At 39.5% G+C, this 20,466-nt stretch overlaps 1 protein-coding gene across 4 annotated transcripts in view; it reads right to left on the reverse strand.

Moving 5' to 3' along the window:
- Positions 1–20,466, reverse strand: part of LOC121168159 (formin-like protein 2) — a 305,377-nt gene that overhangs the window by 58,021 nt on the left and 226,890 nt on the right. For all 4 annotated transcript variants that reach the window (XM_040997987.1, XM_040997990.1, XM_040997986.1 and 1 more), the window contains exons 6-9: positions 19,869–20,021; positions 6,219–6,327; positions 2,285–2,361; positions 608–701 (exon numbers count right to left, since the gene is read on the reverse strand). In XM_040997987.1, the coding sequence (XP_040853921.1) occupies positions 608–701; positions 2,285–2,361; positions 6,219–6,327; positions 19,869–20,021 (433 nt within the window). The remainder of the gene's footprint in view (positions 1–607; positions 702–2,284; positions 2,362–6,218; positions 6,328–19,868; positions 20,022–20,466) is intronic.

Raw genomic sequence — 20,466 nt, forward strand, 5'->3', positions numbered from 1 at the left:
AAAGCTGGTCTTGATTTTATCAAGATGCCTTGATGCTTTAGGGTAATATGCCTGGTACCATATCATTTATATGTACTTGATTCCATTTTTGCTGGAAGTTTGTTGTCACGCATGTATATCAATGGTCTTTTGTCTGTCTGTGATGGGACTAAACACTATGATTACAAACTCCTAAAAATCACTCTGTATTTGACAGGTTTTTTAAAATAGTCTCTAATATAGCCATGAGAATAAATAGGACCTCAGAGAAGTAAATATGATGAAAGAGTACTTAAAACTTGTACACTGGATAATCAAATATCATTCCAAATGAAAACCACACATGGAACAAAACTTTTTTTTTTCAAACGGGGCTAGGCCATGCTTTCCAAAGGAAAGTGACCACCAGAAACAATTCTTTATCTTATTTTGGAAATAAGACACTCAAAGAACACTTAGTCCATCCATTTAATATCTGTATATTAAGTCCATCACTTTCCTCCCAAGAATGTTTCAGAAAATTTCTAAGACACTTGGATAAATGAAAAGGTAAATCACTTTGTTTGAAGGCACCCAGACACAAGATGTTTGTGTGAGCCATCTTACTAAACCACAGTTCACATCCTACCTCCTTGAAGTTATCAAAGGCTGATAAAATGATTTCATGTCCCCCTCGGACAAGACAAACAGCTGCCAACAATTCTAAGACGAGGGCTTTTGTTCTGTCAAAACAAGAGGACAAAAGAAAACACCCATCAGTGAAAGTGACAGGATGAATCAGCTTTTCTTCCCTCCCACAGGAATATCTGAGTATTAAAACACTTGCCAGAGTAGTTTAAATTATTTACAAAGGTGCAGCATTAAGGCATAGTTCCAACCAAGCCTTTGCACTATGTGATCTATGTGCCACATGGTTGTCACTCCTCCACATCAGACATGACTAATGAAAATTAACTCTGAGAAGTACAGTTCCTCAGCGCTATCATTACGTGACTCGGGGTCCTCTAGCTGAAAAATGTTTACTAACAAGCTAGAATCAACAGGAAACTCAGGAAAACATACAAGAGCCATTGGTTAAATATTTTCGCTGGCTTTACAACCAGAAGTACAGTTTTTGTGGAAAAACTTCAAAATTAACTGGAACTAATGACCTCCATCTCCAATCTGCTTATTTGTGGATGGAGCCAGAAAGATCCCCCATGATACCACAGGCCTAACTGACATTTCTTCTTCATGTGCAGGAGATATGGAAGGAGTTGAATTACAGCTGTATTAATATCAGAATGTTTTCTTCCACTCAAGAAATAAAATGCCTCTGAAGTCTATTTGGAAGGAAAACTACTGCCACATCTTAGAAAGAAACATCATTGCTTCCTCAACCTAAGACCACGTTAGTTTATTTATTTAATTAATTGATTTTATTCTGAAATAAAATGCCTTGCCAACCTCTAAACAAAGACCCCTCTTACACAGTGTCAACTGGAGAAAAATGAGTGAAAAAACGAGTAATGACTTCTCCAAAGTAGAAAGTAGAGAAATAGACACATGAAAGCTCTGGTCTCCAATAAACTAAGGAAGAACTGCAAAGTCACAAAAGATCAATCAGGGGAAGTCTGAGAAAATAATTTCCAGTATCTAAATGGAAATCTATAATTTATAATGTGCTACAAATAAAAAAAAAGACCTGGTTTATCATCAGATTTTTGAGCTGAATTAACAGTGTTCAGATATTCTGTCAGTCTATATATAGATGCACCTGATGAAAAAGAATCACACATTTGATGCCTCATGAGAACAGAAAACACAGAGTAACTAAAATAAATGCATGAAAATAGGCTTCCAAAGGGAATCTAGGATGTAATTCACAGTGCTGGCATTTATAAAAAATCACTTTCTGTAAAAGGATATTGATGTACACACTTATTTGTGCTTACTGGTTCATTTGCTAACTAAAGTTACATATATAAAAGAAGTGAAGTATGGCTCATGATTTTTATTAGCTTTCACCATTAACTGGTATAGCTACATCTTGTATCAAAACTCTGCCAGCAATCTCATTCTTCCCATCAAATTTATCAGCAAGGATCTGGGTACCAGGGAATTGAAAACATGAACAGTGAAACCCTAGAATTAGCACCAGTTGCTCAATTCTGTTGTGAGAATGTCACTGGCTAAAAGGAAGAGTTTTACACAGACAAGTCCTGAGTTACCCTTGAAGACGCTCAAGATCTAACCTGGCTAAGTGCTGACTGGCTCTCAGTTTTCCCCATTAACTTTAGACCTGTACATTACCAAGGAAGCTTACCTGGGATTCTTGTTATTTAAGCTTAGTGCAATTTCATTGACAGCATGTGGATGAGACATGACCATGTTGAAACCATACTGAAATATGAGAAAAAAAATGTGTAAGAAAGCACTAGGAGACAGTACATGTTGATGAAAACAAATCGACAAGCCTTCAAAGTTCTATGTAATATAATTTACATTATCATGCATGCAGGTGTTTATCACATTGTGTTAGAACATACTTGCCTCTAAAAAATGTCATGAGTAATGCCACTATCCAGATACCATCTTCATCAAGAATAAAGCATATGTCTCTATTGATTTAAATTGTAAAAAGTTGATAGCCAATGAGTCTCAATCTTGGCTGCTCAATAAAATGGCCTGAAGGACTACATAAAACAAAACACTGAACGGATTTTCTTTGTTTTTTTTAAAGATTTATTTATTTCTATTGCAAAGTCCGATCTACAGAGAGGAGGAGAAACAGAGAGGAAGATCCCCTGTCCGATGGTTCACTCCCCAAGTGACTGCATTGGCCAATACTGCACCAATCCAGATCCAGGAGCCAGGAACCTCCTCCAGGTCTCCCACAAGGGTGCAGGGTCCCAAGGCTTTTGGCCGTCCTCCACTGCTTTCCCAGGCCACAAGCAGAGTTGGATGGGAAGTGGAGCTGCCAGGATTAGAACCAGCGCCCATATGGGACCCTGGCACGTTAAGGCAAGGACTTAAGCTGCTAGGCCAATACGCCAGGCACCACTGAATGGATTTTCAAAGAACCACCTCAGTTCAACCTATTCCAACTCTCCAGGACACAGTTCTGGCACCTGAATCTTATTTAAACGTTCAGGGTATCACCTTGTGCAGCCAGGGCTGACAAACACTGCATCTAGGCCCTTCTCTGACAATGCCTATCAGCATCTATGGGGCAGGAGAACTTGCCCTGCTCTGTGGAATGCCACCTAAGCCTCCTACACAAAGAAATTCAACAACAGCCTCAATCTTTCTTGATTCTGCCAACGTTTTGCTGTTTCTCTTCCAAATTCATTCTCTGCTCACCCTAACAAAGGAAAAATTCATTTCATTAGAAAAAAATCTTTCAAATCTCCCTCCACATAGATCTGTGGCCGGCTTCCTCCTCTCCTCCTTAAAGTGAATTCTTGGGACTACTGTTGTATCATAGTGTGTTAAGCTGCAACCAACATTGGCATCCCATATGGATGCTGATTTGAGTCCCAGATGTTTCACTTCTGATCAGGCTTTGTGCCTGGGAAATGCAGTGGAATATGGTCCAAATACCTGAGTCCCTGCCATGGATGTGAGAAACCAGTCCCAGCCATTGCAGCCATTTAAGGAGTAGGCTAGCAGATTGGAGTTCACTTGCTTGCTTGTTCTCTGCCTGTTTTCTCCTTCTCTGACTTTGCTTTCCAAATAAATTTTTTTTTAAAAAAAGTGAATTCTCTGCTCCAGTGTAAGTCCAACCATTTGCTAGTCTTTGAATCCATTCCTTTCTACCAGAAATACTTCTATTCCATTTTTCCCTATTGATTCATTTTCAATAATATAAAAAGATGCAAAATATCCTTCATCTTAAATAACAAAATCTCTGGACATCATAACTGCTACTGCCTCTCATTTCTCTGCCATTCTGTACAGTCTAAACATTTGCAGTGTGTGATTCCTCTCCTCCCATAGGTTCTTGAGACCACACCAGGGACGCTGTTCTCACCTGAACGTCAAGTCCTATTCTTTGTCAAAGCTAATGGCCAGTTTTCACCCCTCATCTTGCATGGCTTAGCAGCGGCATCCCTTCTTGAAACATCCCATTTCTCCCACTTGGTTTCTGCCACCTTGGCTACTTCCCTGGTTCTCCAGCCAGTATTCCTCCTTTTCCTGACATTTTAACTGAGTGGTCACAGTTCCTATTGTAGACCTCTTTACATCTTCATCTATCCTACAGACATCAGTCTTCGTTCTGGCTTTCTATATTGCCCACATGCTAAATATTCTCAAATGTATATCACTAGGATAAATATCCATCTTGAAATCCACACTGGCATATCCAAATACTCATTTGAGATCACAATCAGGAGGTCCAGTAGATGTCTCCAAATTAAACTAACAGAAACAGAACTCCCAATCATCTTCTGCTGTCTTCCTCAATGTAGTACATGGCAACTCCATCTCACAGGTGCAAGACAAAAACTCAGGTGCCACCCTCTGATTCTGATTCTCTCTCATCATGCCATCAACACAAGTAACATTAGAATATGACCACTTCTCATCACCTCCACTTCCAAACCACCATGACTGTTCACCTAAATTACTGCTAACAGTCCTCTAGACTAGCTTTTCTTTGCCCTCTATTGTCAATTCTAAGCACAGAAGCTGCAGTGCTCATGCTAAATTCAAGTGCCAGATCATGTCCCGAGAACCCTTTAATACATTTCCACTGAAAATAAAGCCAATGTCACCTTTTGTGTGTGTAAAAGTAGGATTTGCTATTATGTCTGATTTCATCTTCTGTTCCTCTCTGACTTATTGTGATCTAGCCCGACTGGCCTCCTTCCTACTTGGCCAAGCTAGACTCATTCCTGACTCAGGGCATCTGAAATTGCTCTTCCTTTTGTCTACAATCTACTTTCCTTAATATCCCCTTCCTTTTTTCTCTTTCTCAAGTGGTTACCACATATTATCTTTTTGCTGCCACTTTTCTGGTTAGTCTACTTAAAACTGAATATATTCTTCTGATATGTCGTATTTCCGTTTTGGGATTAACTTTTCTACAGTGCTTGGTAATGGTTATCTGGGTTGAAATCTCAACGTCACCAATTATTAGCTACAAAGTTTGTGACAAATTATTTAACTTCACTGAGACTAAGTTTCCCCAAGAGTTAAATGGAGAGGAAATTTGCCAATCTCTTAGGAATGTTATGAAGGCTATGTGCGTTGATAGGTTTAAAAACTAGACTCATAAAATGTACACTTTAAATACAGTTTTTCATTTAATTTCATTTCACTGCCTCTATTTTCTAGAACATTATGATTTTTAGCTCTGCATTCGTTTATCATCTCAGACCTCTCTGAGGTGCTTACTGAGTGCTTAGAAAAGAACATGTGTGGCAAAGCTCAAAAATTACTTTCTAATCAGAAGGAAAACAAAGGCATGTTTTCCTTGTCACATTTACTTCAGAGCACTTATGTCAAGTTTCAAGACTAATACCAACCCTCCATGTATTTATTGTGTATTCTGTTTGGAGCCACCAGTAGTATGAGTATAAGTCAAAATCAGATTCCATTTTTATATTTGAATTCTATTTTGCTATTATCTCTGGCTTGCTTATCTAACTATACTTCTGGTACAGCTGGCTCACCTGATAGTTCACTCTCTATTGTCCACTTGGTTATTAGAATAAACCCACTACAAAGCTCCAGTGTATTCCCCAAGCAGGATCAAACTGCATCACAGTCACCAAAGGAAGCAATCTGCACATCTAACAATGGTCTTCCAGGCGATTTTTTGAAAGATTAGGGACCACTGAGTCTGACAGACAACTGCAACAATTTGCCTGTTCACCATATAACTCTTTGAGAATCCTGACCCACCCTTTATGCCTGTCAGCTCATTCCAGCATACTCTGCTTAGCCTATTGCTGCCACAACTACAAGCTTACTGCTTTTAATGGTCACAAATGTTAACCAAGAATTCAGGCAAAATTATTGCTGTAGGAGAAAAATATCTCTCCTTCAAACACATTTAAAGGAATGTTAATTAAAATACTGGCAATGAAGTAGAATTTAGTGTTTATAATGAACTAGATCTTTCTTTTTCAGCAGAATGTCATTAAAGCCTGATATTTACTTCAGACAGAAATAATGTAAATAAATCAAAGGGAACAAAAATCTAAGCCAAACTAATTCATATTTCCTTTAAAGAACCATAAGCACACACATACCTGGTAATTCATGATGGCACGTAAACACATGATACAGACATGAACATCATCTTTCTTACTCACTAATCTTGAATTTTTCAGAGTTCTTCTGCTTGGCAAAGTATTATATCTACAAATAAGAAGGAGAACTTACATAGAATGATAGATTACTTTCTTAGCAGAGACACATGCTCTTAAAAAATGGACATGGTTCTTGATCTGCACCTAAATGAGGATTGTAGGTCAAAACCACCATCACCAAATCCATCACACAAAACTACTTCTGTGAGCTAAGGCCCACATGATTTCATGATTCTGTGTGCCTGTTACTATCTCCTGAGACCATGGATGATGAAAGTCAACCACATTCAGGGTATATAACAAATTAGAATGTACATTAGGTTCAACAACAATTCCAGACATCGTATCAGCTGGCCAAACCAGCACAGAAGTGAGTGAAGACAGGATGTGCTTGCAAGAAAAAAATGAGGCAGTAAAACTCAGACCTAGCAATACCGAGATCTCCAATTATTTGACCGGACTTTAATTATATCTTCTCATTACTGCTCTCAGGAGTACTTTTTTGGAGTTCAAATCTAGGCAACATTGTACTTTAGCAACTTTCATCATAGCCTGTAATATCAGATCCTTAAGCCTTAATAGAACAGACATGCTTCAACATCCTGATGGATGACTAAATAGGCTGATATTTCAAAGAGTTTATGTGTCAGTGTGTTAGAGTGTCAGAATTAGTTTCAAAGCTTCTGCATAGCTAAGCCACCTTTCTCCTTCTGCAGACTGATCAAAACCTGTTCGACATAACTATCAAGGAAACATGGTACATGTAGCCAAGATGACAGCACTGACAGCTTTGATATGAGCTTGAAGTTTATGCCATTGAGCCGCAACACAGATGAACCTTCTCAGCCGCTCCAAGACTGTAACGAAAACAACCTGCAAAACTTTCAACGGCACTCCTGTAAAGGGATTCAGTGACGTAAATGTTACACAAAATCAAATAAAGGCTTTCCTCTTAAACTAAATAAAAATTTTAAAGCAAATTATGATTAATGTTGACACTTTCAAGAGTTCCAAAGATGCAGGAGAGGAGTTGAAAACTAAAGATTTAAAAAACGATTGAACACAAAAAGGTAATTACTTTCGTACTAGACTGTCAAGTGAGCTGAATAAATTTTTGAAAAACTTTTTAATAGGACAGTTGTCTCCAAGAACATGCGAAGACCTAACATGGGTTACAAGAGCATGACTTTATCCAAGGTGTTCCTGCTGGATGACACTTGGAATTAACATTTCAGCAAAGGAAGCTGGTACGATTCAGTTCTGAATACAAAGTAGTGATGTTGAGTCAAAGAAATTTCAGATTTTGGTGTTAGTAAACCCAACCCAATTGTATGACATGGGCACGCCTCAATGAAAGTCTCCGAGGAGTTACTGCAACTTCCAACAATAAGCTCAGAGTCAATGACTATCTCCGTCTACATGTGAATTTCCTTCCCTGCAATTTACTTTAATCTCAGGTTTCTGTTTCTTTAATGCAATCACTTGCCAACCATACTCAGCAACTGATCAGAAGACTTCGCTTTCAACTCAAAGCAAAGGGAGTAAAGTACCACAAAGCCATTTAAGTTTAAAAGAAGAAAAAGTCTTACCAATAAAATCAATGATACTTTGCAAAGCTATTTTTAAAGACAGAGCTACCAAAAAAAGGGAAAAGACAGAAATTTTCCATCTGCTGATTCATTCTCCAAATGATCATCATGGACAGGCCTGTGGCAGGCCAAAGAAAGGAAACCGGAGCTTGGAGTTTCATTCAGGTCTCCCACATGGGTGGCAAGGGTCCAAGTACTTAGGCCATCTTCCACTGTTTTACCAGACACATCAGTGGGAAGTTGGATCAGAAGTGGAAGAGCCAGGGCTTGAACTGGAGTCCACATGGGATGTTGGCATTGCCAGCCACGGTAGCTTTAACCACTATATCCTGATGCCAGACTCTCCTTTGTGAAATTATACTCATGTGTAGCAATGGCTACAGAAAACACTGATCAAAACAAGCTGCTGTTTAAGATGACATAAGATTATTCTCCATAGTCCCACTATTTCTGCATCACTTCCACATAAATTTTAATTATTTCACCAAGTAGATTAACCTCACTCATTTAACTTTGTTTCTATAAAACAAAGTCATAACACATTTCTTCCTTGTATTTATTACTCCACCTCTGGACCTACATAATGGTAATTTTCAGTCAGGACACAATGGCTCAATGGCTAAATCCTTACCTTGCAAGTACTGGGATCCCATATGGGTGCCAATTCATATCTTGGCTGCTCCACTTTCCATCCAGCTCCCTGTTTATGGCCTGGGAAAGCAGTGGAGGATGGCCCAAAGCCTTGGGACCCTGTACCCACATGGAAGACCTGGAAGAAGCTCCTGGCTTCAGATCAGTTCAGCTCTGACAGCTGCTGCCACTTGGGGAATAAACCAGCAGATGGAAGATCTGTTTCTCCTTTTCTTTGTAAATATGACATGCCTTTCTAATAAACATAATTTTTTCAAAAATTGCAGTAAGTTTCTTTGTAAGAAGCCAAAATATCCTTTTTGCAGTCATATTTTTTAGACTGCAAAAAATTCAATAGTGGCTGGTGTTTTGCTGGAGTAGGTTAAGTCATCACATCCCATATAAGCACAGCTTGAGTTCCAAACACTCCAATTCTGTTCTAGCTCCCTGATAGTGTGCCTGGGAAAGCAGCAGACGATAGAAGACAAAGATGAAATTCCTAGCTTCAGCCTCGTCCAACTCTGGCCAACGTGGTGATCTGGGGAATGAATCAATGGACACCAGATTCTCTCTCTCTGTCCCTCTCTTTTTCTGTCTAAAATATATGTTCTGGATCAGCATCTAAAATATATTTAATATGGTATGTCATACACTTATTTTTGAAGGAATTTATATATGCAATGTCATTAAAACAATGAGCATTTTATTTATTAATGCTATTCTATCTTTAAACACAAGAGATACCCATTTTTCAGGCCTTTGGTTTAAAACACTACTTTCTCCAGTTTTTTGGTTTATTATTATCATAAAGAGAGTAGAAATAAAAAAGGCAAATTTTAAACATCCCAGAATTACTACAAAAATCTCGTTACCAAAGACAACATGATAAAAACCACACCACTGGTACCAAACAAGACCCATCATTTACTGCAACACTTCCTCTATACAGGTAAGAACTGAAGTCCAAGGAACAAGCAATCAATGACATGAGAACCAGATGGGTCCCTGCGGGTTCCTGTTTCCTTACTGGATTCAAGCTAGTCATGTTCAGTTTGTTGCTTCTGAATCTGACAGTGGCCAATGCATTGGGTAAACAAGAGAAAAAGGTACTGCTTATAACCTTCTATGCCAGCCCATCTCTCGTGAAATGCATGCATCCTATCATCCTGACAACACTTTCTGCTTCAGTCCCATACGGGGGTCATTTACTGCCTCAATAATAATTTCACTATGAAGGATTAAGTCTTAGCTTGTCAACAAGAGCAATATCCGGGCACGTGCTGCAGAACACAGGGTTGATCCACTTGGCAAGCAGACTTTTAAATTTTTCACCTATGTATCACCTGTCAGTAAAATGAGAATGCTTTGTAATCAAACAGGAAACTTTATTCTATTCTCATTCTGAAAGGATTTCCTCTCACTAAACAAATAAATCCTAATAAATGTTAGGGCTCACTGCCATGATTCAAGACTCAGTGTAGCTTTACCTTAAACCTGTAAGGATAGATTTTAGGGACTGCACTGTGGGTTAGTGTGCACAATCATTCCTTAGCATGCACATTTTTTTTTAATTTGGCAGTCTTTGTAATTAAATATTTTGTGCATTTGCTTTTACTACCAACTCAACAAATTGCTTTTGCAGGGTACAGGTTATAAATTTAAGTCTAATTCATGATGTTAACCCTACCTAATAAACACTTTACTGTGAAGATGTTTTTAACACATCCTCCAAGTTGCCCCTAAAATGCCAAGAGAAATAGCAATTTATGGTCACTGTAGCACAAAGGGGACTCTTGGACAAGGTGAACAATCTTGAAAAAATGGTCCCAAGTACTCTGTATCAGCTACAGGTAATCTAACCAAATCTCATTTAAGTCCCTAAACTTGATCTTACTAAGCATCAACTGTGTATGCCAAATTCTGATAAACACTAAAGAAAAATTAAATACATTGTTTCAGTTCTGGATGGCTTTTAGTGATTAAGTTCCTACAGTTAAAGATGTTTGATTTTGATCTCAATCGATCTTGCACCTATTTCTTTCCATAATAGCAGAATTTTATGTACTTTATCTGCCAACTGTTCCAACATGTGATCTCTGAATATCTTTTGAATACAGTTAAAGGATGAAGGGGACTGGTGAGTGCCACAGGTAGGATTGGAATGTCACAGCAGCATTCTGTCTCCAATTACCAATTCACACAGTCCAACAGAAAGCAGTTGTAATGTGGTGCTGCAGTTCTCACAAGGAACTATTGTCTGATCGTGTTAATACAAACAGGACACAATAATGAGCCCTGTTTGTGAACGTGTAGATAAGGCAGCCTGCATCCGGTTCTGTCATGGTCCTGTAAACTACACTCGTTTTTCCTTTCACAAGCACTGACCATCCCAGCTTACTAACTTAAATAAACCTTCCACAAAGACCTAAGCTTTACAAGGATTAAGCCGGTGACTCAGTAGGAGGTACGGGTGCCTCTGTGGTAAACCAATGCCCTTGGCATGTGTTCTGTTACAGAATTACACAAAGTGAAATTGATTACTTTAAGGCTTTCCTCCTGAAACTTATTACAAAACAGACTGAGTAGAGCCCAAGTGGAGACTGTCCCTCTAACTAATTATAGTTTAATTACAGGAACCCCAGAAAGTGGCAGTATCAGTTTTTCCTAGGGGTAACTGAGGCAAATGGGCTTCAATTGATCCTGTTTCATGTCTTGTATGACAGAGTCTGTCAGCAGCTAATGGTTCATGATCCTTTCACTGAGGTTTGAAATCAGCCTCTGTGGCAATGCACTCCAGTGGGGGCTCTTTCCCTTCCCCACTGGTCCTCAGACCTCCCTACGCATCACTGCTTAGTTGGGGGGGCTTGCAAGTAGGCTCTGACAACAGTCTGCTCCCTCCAGGGGCTGCCAGGCTGCTGGTGCTCACTATAATGCAGCTTCTGGTTCTCACGGTTACTGTGGAACGAGCAAGGGAAGGGTGGGAACTGGGCAAGTCAGAATACAAGCAAGCTTGCTGTTCTGGAATGCCACCACTTCTCCTGGGCAGGTGTTCCCCAGAATGCAGCACAATTTTAATTTGCAAAGTGCTGAAAAAGTTTACACTAATCATTTTCTGCCAGTTTTCTCATCATTTTATGGAAGACAGTATTTCTGTCCTTACTCAACCATGTTCACTGGCATTCCCCGTCACTGAGATATCATTTTCTGCCCAGCCTGTTTATTCGGAAGTGTAACAGTTTTTGTTCAAATTAATGGAAACAGGACCAGGAGGTAGTGGGGCAATCACATCTGTCTGGTGACACGAGGCAGTTTCCTTGAAAGAAGATTTGAGACAACTCCTTCAGATCCCACAGGGAAAGCAGAAAATGAGGTTTTTAGGGAGGGGTTGAGTATCTCTGGGTTCCTGGAGCTAGCTATCTGCTGCCACCTTGTCCCTCACAGGCAGGCAAGCAGCACTGTAGGGCTCTTGATGCCTGCACATGGAAGTTGGGATTCCTACAAGCAGGATCACCTGCCATTTTGCAGAGATTGTTGAGTGGTTTCTGCAGGAAAATAGACAACATCCAATGTCTCAGGCCCTTTTCTATATAATCCTCAAAACTGTCTGCTGCTTTTCCAAGCTCTGAACTAAAACAATGCCCTATAATGTTCAGAGATGAGGTCGCACATTGGAACAATAGGCAGAATACATAAAATCCCATTATCAGTTATAAGATTGATGCAAGATTAAAACCAAATTTCTTTCAACATTTGTGTTAGTTTTAGGCATATTTCAGCACATCTTTCTAGTTATAGACACAAGAAATGATAATAAACAAAAAGTTATAACCCAATGCCAGTAAAAGCAATAGGCATAAGACAACCTTTTTTTTTTTTGAGTCATCTTCTTTACGTTTGGTCATCGATAAGCACATATGGTGAATAATTCCACAAGTGTAGAAAAGCTGGTGCCAGCAGGAAAAGTACTTTTACTCTGAGCACTAGTCAGGTGAGCAACACCTCAGTTATTTGATTCACGAAGGCAAAAAAGTGAGGTCAGCAGAAGAAAATGTAGAAGTCAATCTCTTGGACCTTCTTAATTACAGAACAGAAACTTAGAAATTTCTCCTGCAAGGCAATTGTTCACAGCCTGGATTAAATTTAATGCCTCTTGGGGTTCCGGCTATAGTCATATCTTGCTGTCGTTTAACCACATCCCATCACAAGGCAATCAAATTAGGTAACTACAACAATTCTGAGCTAATTATTAATGTTTAGGAATACAACACAGCAAACTAACTCCCTCTTGAAAAAAAAAGTCATGTACATAAGCAGTGAAAAGTGAGGTACCCAGGATAATTCTGGAAGATCTCTAATCCTGAGCAATAGCTGTATAAGTTACAATACTGGATTTGCCTACAGATCTAAACCTGTGATTTCCTAAGCACTTAATAACAAACATCAAAACTGAAGCCCAGTGGTATCTCAAAATTAGTGTGATCAACCATTTGTTGTCTGCAAGGCACACATCTATAAAATCTATATCCTCTGAATCGATATATAGATGCTTTCCACCTGAGTTTCTATTAGCCACAAACTGCAAAAACCCTTGAACAAATGCTTCCTGCACTAACCTAACCAGGTTTTCCCAGATACCAGCAGATCCTCCTGTGGAGCTTACATGGGAGGAGATTCAAATTATCTAGATGTTAACAGCAACAATACAAAGAGAATCTACAGATTTTTCTCTTATAGAAAGCATATTCAGGGAGCCCATCACTATTTAGATATAAATCCAATAGCTATCTGTAAATTAAGAATAGAAATCAGAATCCCCTTGGAAAGTGACATAAGGGTTCAACCCAAACTGGAAATGCATCACAGTATGTCACATAATTTGGCGTAGATGTACTGGTCTTTAATGGTTACACAGTCTAGGCTCACAGAACTTCAACCAAGACCTGAGGTTTTAGATTTCCTCTTTCCAACACTTCAGACATGACATCACTCAGGCACAGTTTTTTCAATTAAACTCATAAAATAAATTTGCTAAGAGGGAAAAAAAGATCCAAGCACTTTTCTGTCACGAGAGCCAAAAGAAACAGGGCTGAAACAGCTGAATCTAGATTGTTAAAGTAGAAAACAGAGGTGGGAAAGAAGGGAGGGAGAAGACAGAATTCCAAATGAGTTTTGACTAAATCTGGTACTGAATTGCTCTCTTTGTCTCTATTTCCCAGTAGAGTACCAGAATGCAGCTAGAACAGAGCTTATGATCACAAGGTCTCTGTACATGCTTTCCAAAAGGACTAAGTGAAAGACCTGGCTGCTGATTCATCACAGGAATAAAAAGATTCTGTGAGTCTGTATTGTATTCATTTCCATTATATGAACTTGGTCAAAATTATGTTATTGAGTGGCTAATTTATCAGCACATATTCTTTGACAAAAAGGATTCAAGAGAATCATCTCACTCTTGCAATTTTTTAACACAAATGTTGGTCCTAAATTATCCTCTTTTCTTGAACTTCACTACAACACTACTAATGAGTTGCAGTAACAATTGCACAGCCTGACCCACATCTATCACCATACACTAAGATCCAATCTACATGGATAAAAGACCTAAACCTACATCCAGAAACCTTCAAACTCTTGCAAGAAAATGTAGGAAATACCCTGCAAGACCTAGGAGTAGGTACCGACTTTCTAAGAAGGACACCAAAAGCAATAGCAGTTGAGAACAGAATAAACAAATGGGACCTCATCAAACTAAGAAGCTTCTGTACAGCAAGGGAAACAATCAACAAAGTAAAAAAGCAACCCACAGAGTGGGAGAAGATCTTTGCACACGATATAGGCGATAGGGGGCTAATTTCCAGGATATACAAAGAACTTCAAAACAACCAAAAAACCAAAACAAACAAGCCACTCAAGAAATGGGCACGGGAAATGGGCAAACATTTCACAAAGGAACAAGTCCAAATGGCAAACAAACATATGAAAAAATGTTCCAGCTCCCTAGCAATAAGGGAAATCCAAATTAAAACATCGATGAGGTACCACCTAACACCAGTAAGATTGGCCCACATAAACAAGAACACCAACGACGCTTGCTGGCGAGGATGCGGGGAAAAGGGAACCCTACTCCACTGCTGGTGGAGCTGCAAATTGGTACAGCCTTTATGGAAATCAGTCTGGAGAACACTCAAACAACTCAAAATCTGCATACCATATGACCCAGCAATAGCACTCCTAGGAATATATCCAAAACACCTGTTTTACGACAAACCAACATGCATCCCTATGTTCACTGCAGCACAATCAGTAATTGCGAAAACATGGAAGCAACCGAAATGCCCATCAGCAGAAGATTGGATAAGAAAGCTTTGGTTCATCTACTCCATGGAATACTACTCAGCTATTAAAAAAAACAAAATGCAGTTCTTTGTGGCTAAATGGGCACAACTGGAAACTATAATGCTAAGGGAAATGAGCGAATCCCAAAAGATTAGATACCACATGTTTGCCTTGATTTAACCTGTAATTTTTTGTTTGGTTGTATGTTATTTTTTGAACCTGTCATTGATACTGTCTCAACCCAGATGTTTCGAAGAATGGAACTTGCATTATTTTTAACATTGTTTACCCAATACTATGTCAATTAATTCCATAATGTTGTATAATGATACTGAGGCCTTGTTGGGGCTTTTAACTGACTGGATCTTTACTCTGTTAGACCTATCTTCAGACCATAGAAGGTCTCCCCAAGAGGCCACTGAACTTATCTGGACAATAAGACGCTGAACTTTATGCTAGGCATGTGTTTGCAAGCAATGAATCTCAACTGAACTTGAACTATGGTTATGCAACAAGGTGGAGGAATCCACCATGGGGGGAGGGGTATGGGAGGGGTGGGGGGGATCCCCAGCGCCTATAAAACTGTACTACATAATATAATGTAAGCAACAATAAATAAAAAAAAAAAAAACAATTGCACAGCCTGGATGCCATCACATTATATAAACTGTTAATAAACCACTGCCAGTCAGACACATCTATTTACTTTATTAAGTGAACAGTGGAGTCTGTCCACCTACCCACTATTCACACCATGTCCCTTGCTGCAAGTCACTCCTCCAAAGTCACTCCAAGTCACTCACTGCTATTTCCTACAGAATCCAAGCCTCAAGAATTCACCCTAGGTTTGGTTCACTCCGGTCTCTGGCCTTCTCTGTCCTAAGTTTTGGTGGTAATCCTGTGACAGGAGAAATAAGTCAGAAGACTGATTATCAATCTTGGGTATGGTGCTTATTAACTGGCACATAAATTTCTTCATCCGTAAATTGGGCTACAAATCCTTGAATGCCTCCCAAAGACTTCATGAAGATGTGAAAAATATTTAAAAGTTCCTTCTGTCATATACAAATATTCAATATATTTTTCTGTATCTTTAGCATTTGGTAAGGTACTATTCACAAATCAAGTACCCAAATGTTGGCTTTGAACAAACTACAGATCATGGCTGGAAAATTTTGCAGTCATTTTCACTGTCTGATTTAATAAATATTCACAATTGTGTCAGTGAATGATCCTTTCTTAAAAATAAACAAAGATTTACTATGTATTTGAAAGGGGAAGAGAGAGGGGAAGAAGGAAGGAGGGAGAGATAGAGATAACGATCTTCCATCTCTTATTTCACTTCAGACACTCACAATGGCCAGAGCTGGGCTAGGCCAAAGCCAAGAGTTTCATCAAGTCTCCATGAAAGTGGCAGGGACTGAAACACTCGGGCCGTCTTCTGCCGCTTTTCCCAGGCCATTATAGTAGGGAGCTGAGTTGGAAACAGAGCACTGTTTGGAAAGCATGTACAGAGACCTTGTGATCATAAGCTCTGCTCTAGCTGCATTCTGGTCCTCTACTGGGAAATAGAGGCAACAAGAACATTTCAGTACCAGAATCAAACTGGTGTCCATATGGCATGCCAGTGTTGTAGGGGTGGCTCTGTTATAGCACAATGGGAGCCCCAACAATTCTTAACTGAATTTCACAACACATGAAACAAGTCCTAGAACCTACTTTCCCTTCAATCTAACAATTCATAACACATCGGCTAGGTGCCTTGTTTTCCCATTTCCACACAGACTCTGTCAATTGTTTCTTAGAGAAAGGAACCAATAAAAGGATGATCAAGCAAATACACCTGTCTTATAGTGGGAAATGCTTAGAAACTAAGAAGCTGGCATGTACATGAGCTATAATTAAAGATATCATCATTCTCAATACCAGAACCATTATAATAAACTTCAAGTTACAAAGCTGCATTGTAAATTCTTTTTTTTTTTTAATTTATTTTTATTGGAAAGGTAGACACACAGAGAGGAAGAGAGATAGAGAGGAAGATCTTCTGTCTGCTGATTCACTTCACAAGTGGCCGCAATGGCTAGAGTTGATCCAATCTGAAGCCAGGAACCCAGAACCTCTTCTAGGTCTCCCACATGGGTTTAGGGCGAGCTGGATTGGAAGCAGGGTCACCGGGATTAGAACTGGTGCCCATATGGGATCCTGGCATATACAGGGCGAAGACTTTAGCCACCAGGCTACTGCATCAGGCCCAGATTGTAAACTTTTAACACAAGTGTACATATTCTCCTTTTATTAACTTTCAATAAACAAACAAACAAAACTCAAAAATGCAGTAACTCAACTCTTCTGGCTATTTGATTGCTAATGTGATAACTGAAAAGTCAAGTTGGTAATTACACATTATTTTTGCAAGTTCTTCCAAATTTAGAGTATCTGTTTTATGTATGGTCACTGCATTTTGTGCAACTTTAAATTCTACTTCCTTAATAGTATCTTCTCTCCTCTTAAATGAGGTTATAATGAAAATTTTAATCACATCACGGGTGAGCAGAGGGAAGTTAAGCCTGGGAAAAAACATACTTTAAATGCTTATAGCTTTTTTCTCTTCCCCTTTAAAAAATTGGATCCCATGCTAATAGTGGGTCAAATTCTTCAATACCTCCAGAGGGAAAATTTTGACTCAACAAAATCAAACAAAAGGAAAATTGCAGAATAAAATGCAACAGTGACTCTTACTAATGAAGGCTATAAAATCAGCATTGATTTGTGTAAATGAGAAGGCGGCAAAGTGGGAAGAAGTTTATAATCTTATCAGCACTTCTAAGACAAACATGCCTGAAAAAAATAAAAAGAACAAAACTGAACTGAACTTCCAGTGAGTAAGAGAAGCTGCCCCAGAGGCCGCAGCGAAGCAGCGGCTCTGTGGGCCCTTAACTGAGACACGTGGGCAAGGCTAGTCTGGTGGTAGGGGTATGACGTGAGTGTTACCTCATGAAGAGGAGACAGCAGGATCAGAAGGGACAAAGCAAAAGAGGAGACGGACAGAATGCGAGACGATGACAAAAAGTGAAGGGTGTGTAAGGAATACCACAAAGGGAAGGACAAGGAAAACAAAATTGTGCTTGATCTTTGCATACATGAAAAGCAACATGTACAACATGCCTGTGCTATTTCTAAAAGTCATAGATATTGCACAAGGACCAAATAGGATTGGACAGGAATTCAGCCACAAATCCACAAGCTCCAAGAGGTGGGAAATTGATGCAAACTTAAAAGACTCAACTTAAATCAGCATTTCAAGCCAATAAAATACATGTAATTGCCAGGGTGACTCTGAGTTCCTAGAAATGCTGAAGTACAATCAAAGAAATCCAAGTATTTCATTCTTGAGCATGAAACTGAACACAAAGCAGAAGAATGCGATATTGGTTTCTTGGTCATTTCTGAGCACACCTGTGTGTGCTCAAGGAGTTCCTTGGACACAACTTCACTTTAACTTTCAAATCAGTCCATCTATCCCCTGCCCACATAGGAAGTTGGTGCCAACTCCCAGGTGGTACAGATGTTGGCCTATGGCAAATCCCAAGGGGTGATTAAACCAATTTCTTATTATTGAATTCATCATTCTAACTCATGAACATTTCTGGAATAACTAACCAAGGAAATCTTGGATGGCTTATTAGAGGTGTTATATTCAAATGTGAATCCTTCAGCAGACCTGAACTTCACTATGGAGAATTTTGTTAGCTTTGTGTGATCAGAACCTGAGTCAAAGGAGAAAGTGGTAATTAAAAGGCAACCAAGTTCACATGGTTCAATAACAACATTTTCACTGTCTGGCATCTGATGTCAGGACTCTAGTACAATGACCCTCTTTCACTTGCTGAACATCACACTTAAGTAAGTAACACTGCTTGCCAGATCACATCTAGAATAAGAGATAGAAGCTTTCCAAGCTGAAAAGAAATATTTGGGAATGAGAGTGTTAATAAAATTTTTCATTGAACTGAGACCACACAAATTTATGAACTAGCTCTCCATCATGGGTGGGAAAGCTTTCTACCATGGACCACTGAGATATATGTAACACCACGCATGGGCCATATAAAATTATCAACTTAAAAATTAGTCTGTTATAGATTTACTGCATTTCAAGTCCCATCTGTGGTTGCCTTGGTAGAGCCAGATCAAATGATTCCACAGGCATTACATGGCCCGCAGGCCTGATGTTCCTCATCCCTGCTCCGGAGGATAAATATCTCATAGGCAGTTTTGATTTATCCGCCAAGATACAATTAACTCTCAGTACAGTTCCTCTACAGCAAATCTTAGGAGCTCAAAGATGTTCTCTAAAGAACATTAGAATGTAGGTGTGAATGAACAACCTCAGTAATATTACACCCATGAGCAGCACAGGTTGACAACACTAATCTTTCATTAGCACAAAGTATTTCACCAGCATGGATTAAAGGAAGTCTTATGAAGAAATAGGAAGTTACATCTGAAGAACACCTAAGAAAAGGAGCACTATGGAAAGTCTTTCTGCAAGTAAGGATGATAACGCCAGCATTCTGCACCTGTGACAAGAGAATACCTCACGAAACACACACCTGAGTACCCCTGGAGGAAAGCACAACAAGAGAGCATAACGAACAACCACAGGGCTTCTTCAGATTCTTAGATCTCAAAGTGCTTCTTCTGCCCGGGAAACAGTGCTTGCATCGTGATGCCCTCACCCACCTGCTCTCACAGATGTCTACCTACAAGACTACCCTGCTCAATCATTTGCCAGAATATCCTCACTTTCTGTGCCAACAAGGTATGTGCTTCCAAAAAGCTGTTGAAAGATCTAAGACCTGCACAAAGCAAGATCTTGTGAACTGCCAAAGCAGTTCTCATTAGGAGTCAATGGAATTGGGTTGCTGTATAGTATAATACATGGACACACTGTCCATGTCTCACAGTGAATGTGAGATCCTGCTGTCTTAGGGCATCCTTCCAAAATGACCTCCTAATTCAAGGGACTTACCGCAGTGCAGAATGCCTTCCAGAGCGAGACATGCTGTTGCCCACAGGTGATGGCAGGTTGCTCCCTCTGTGCAAGTCCTCGATGGACCTGCTCCAGGGCTTTGATTTGTCCACCGAACTCTCCACAGTACTCTCCACACTCTCAAAGTCAAAACTACAACAAAACAGAAATGCCACCAGGGACTCGAAAATCTGTTTGCATACATACACGGATGTGTGTAACCTGCCATTCCTACAACATGCTGACACTCAAGTATGTGAAGTCTGCAAACAAAGCAAACTGAAAGGGAAACAGAAAATCTGTTCTGAGGATGCCATCTTAGCTTCAAAACACAGAACGACAGACACAGGGCCTGACAAAGTAAGAACAGAACAATGGATGAAGGTTGGTCCGCGAGCTGTGGGTTGTTGTTAAGCTGTTTAACAATGGATGATGAAAACACAACAGCAATGAACTACATTTTACTCTATGGCTTGCTAATGGCTAACACTGCTAGAATGGAAGAGAAGATTCTACAGCTGTCTTCATTTTGCTCTAACAAGTCACAATGCTAGGCTTATGCTAATTTATTCATACCCATCAATTTTCACTGAGCATT

Source organism: Ochotona curzoniae, unplaced genomic scaffold (assembly GCF_017591425.1).
Source record: "Ochotona curzoniae isolate NIBS_2020 unplaced genomic scaffold, NIBS_Ocur_1.0 patch68, whole genome shotgun sequence".
Classification (NCBI taxonomy): domain Eukaryota; kingdom Metazoa; phylum Chordata; class Mammalia; order Lagomorpha; family Ochotonidae; genus Ochotona; species Ochotona curzoniae.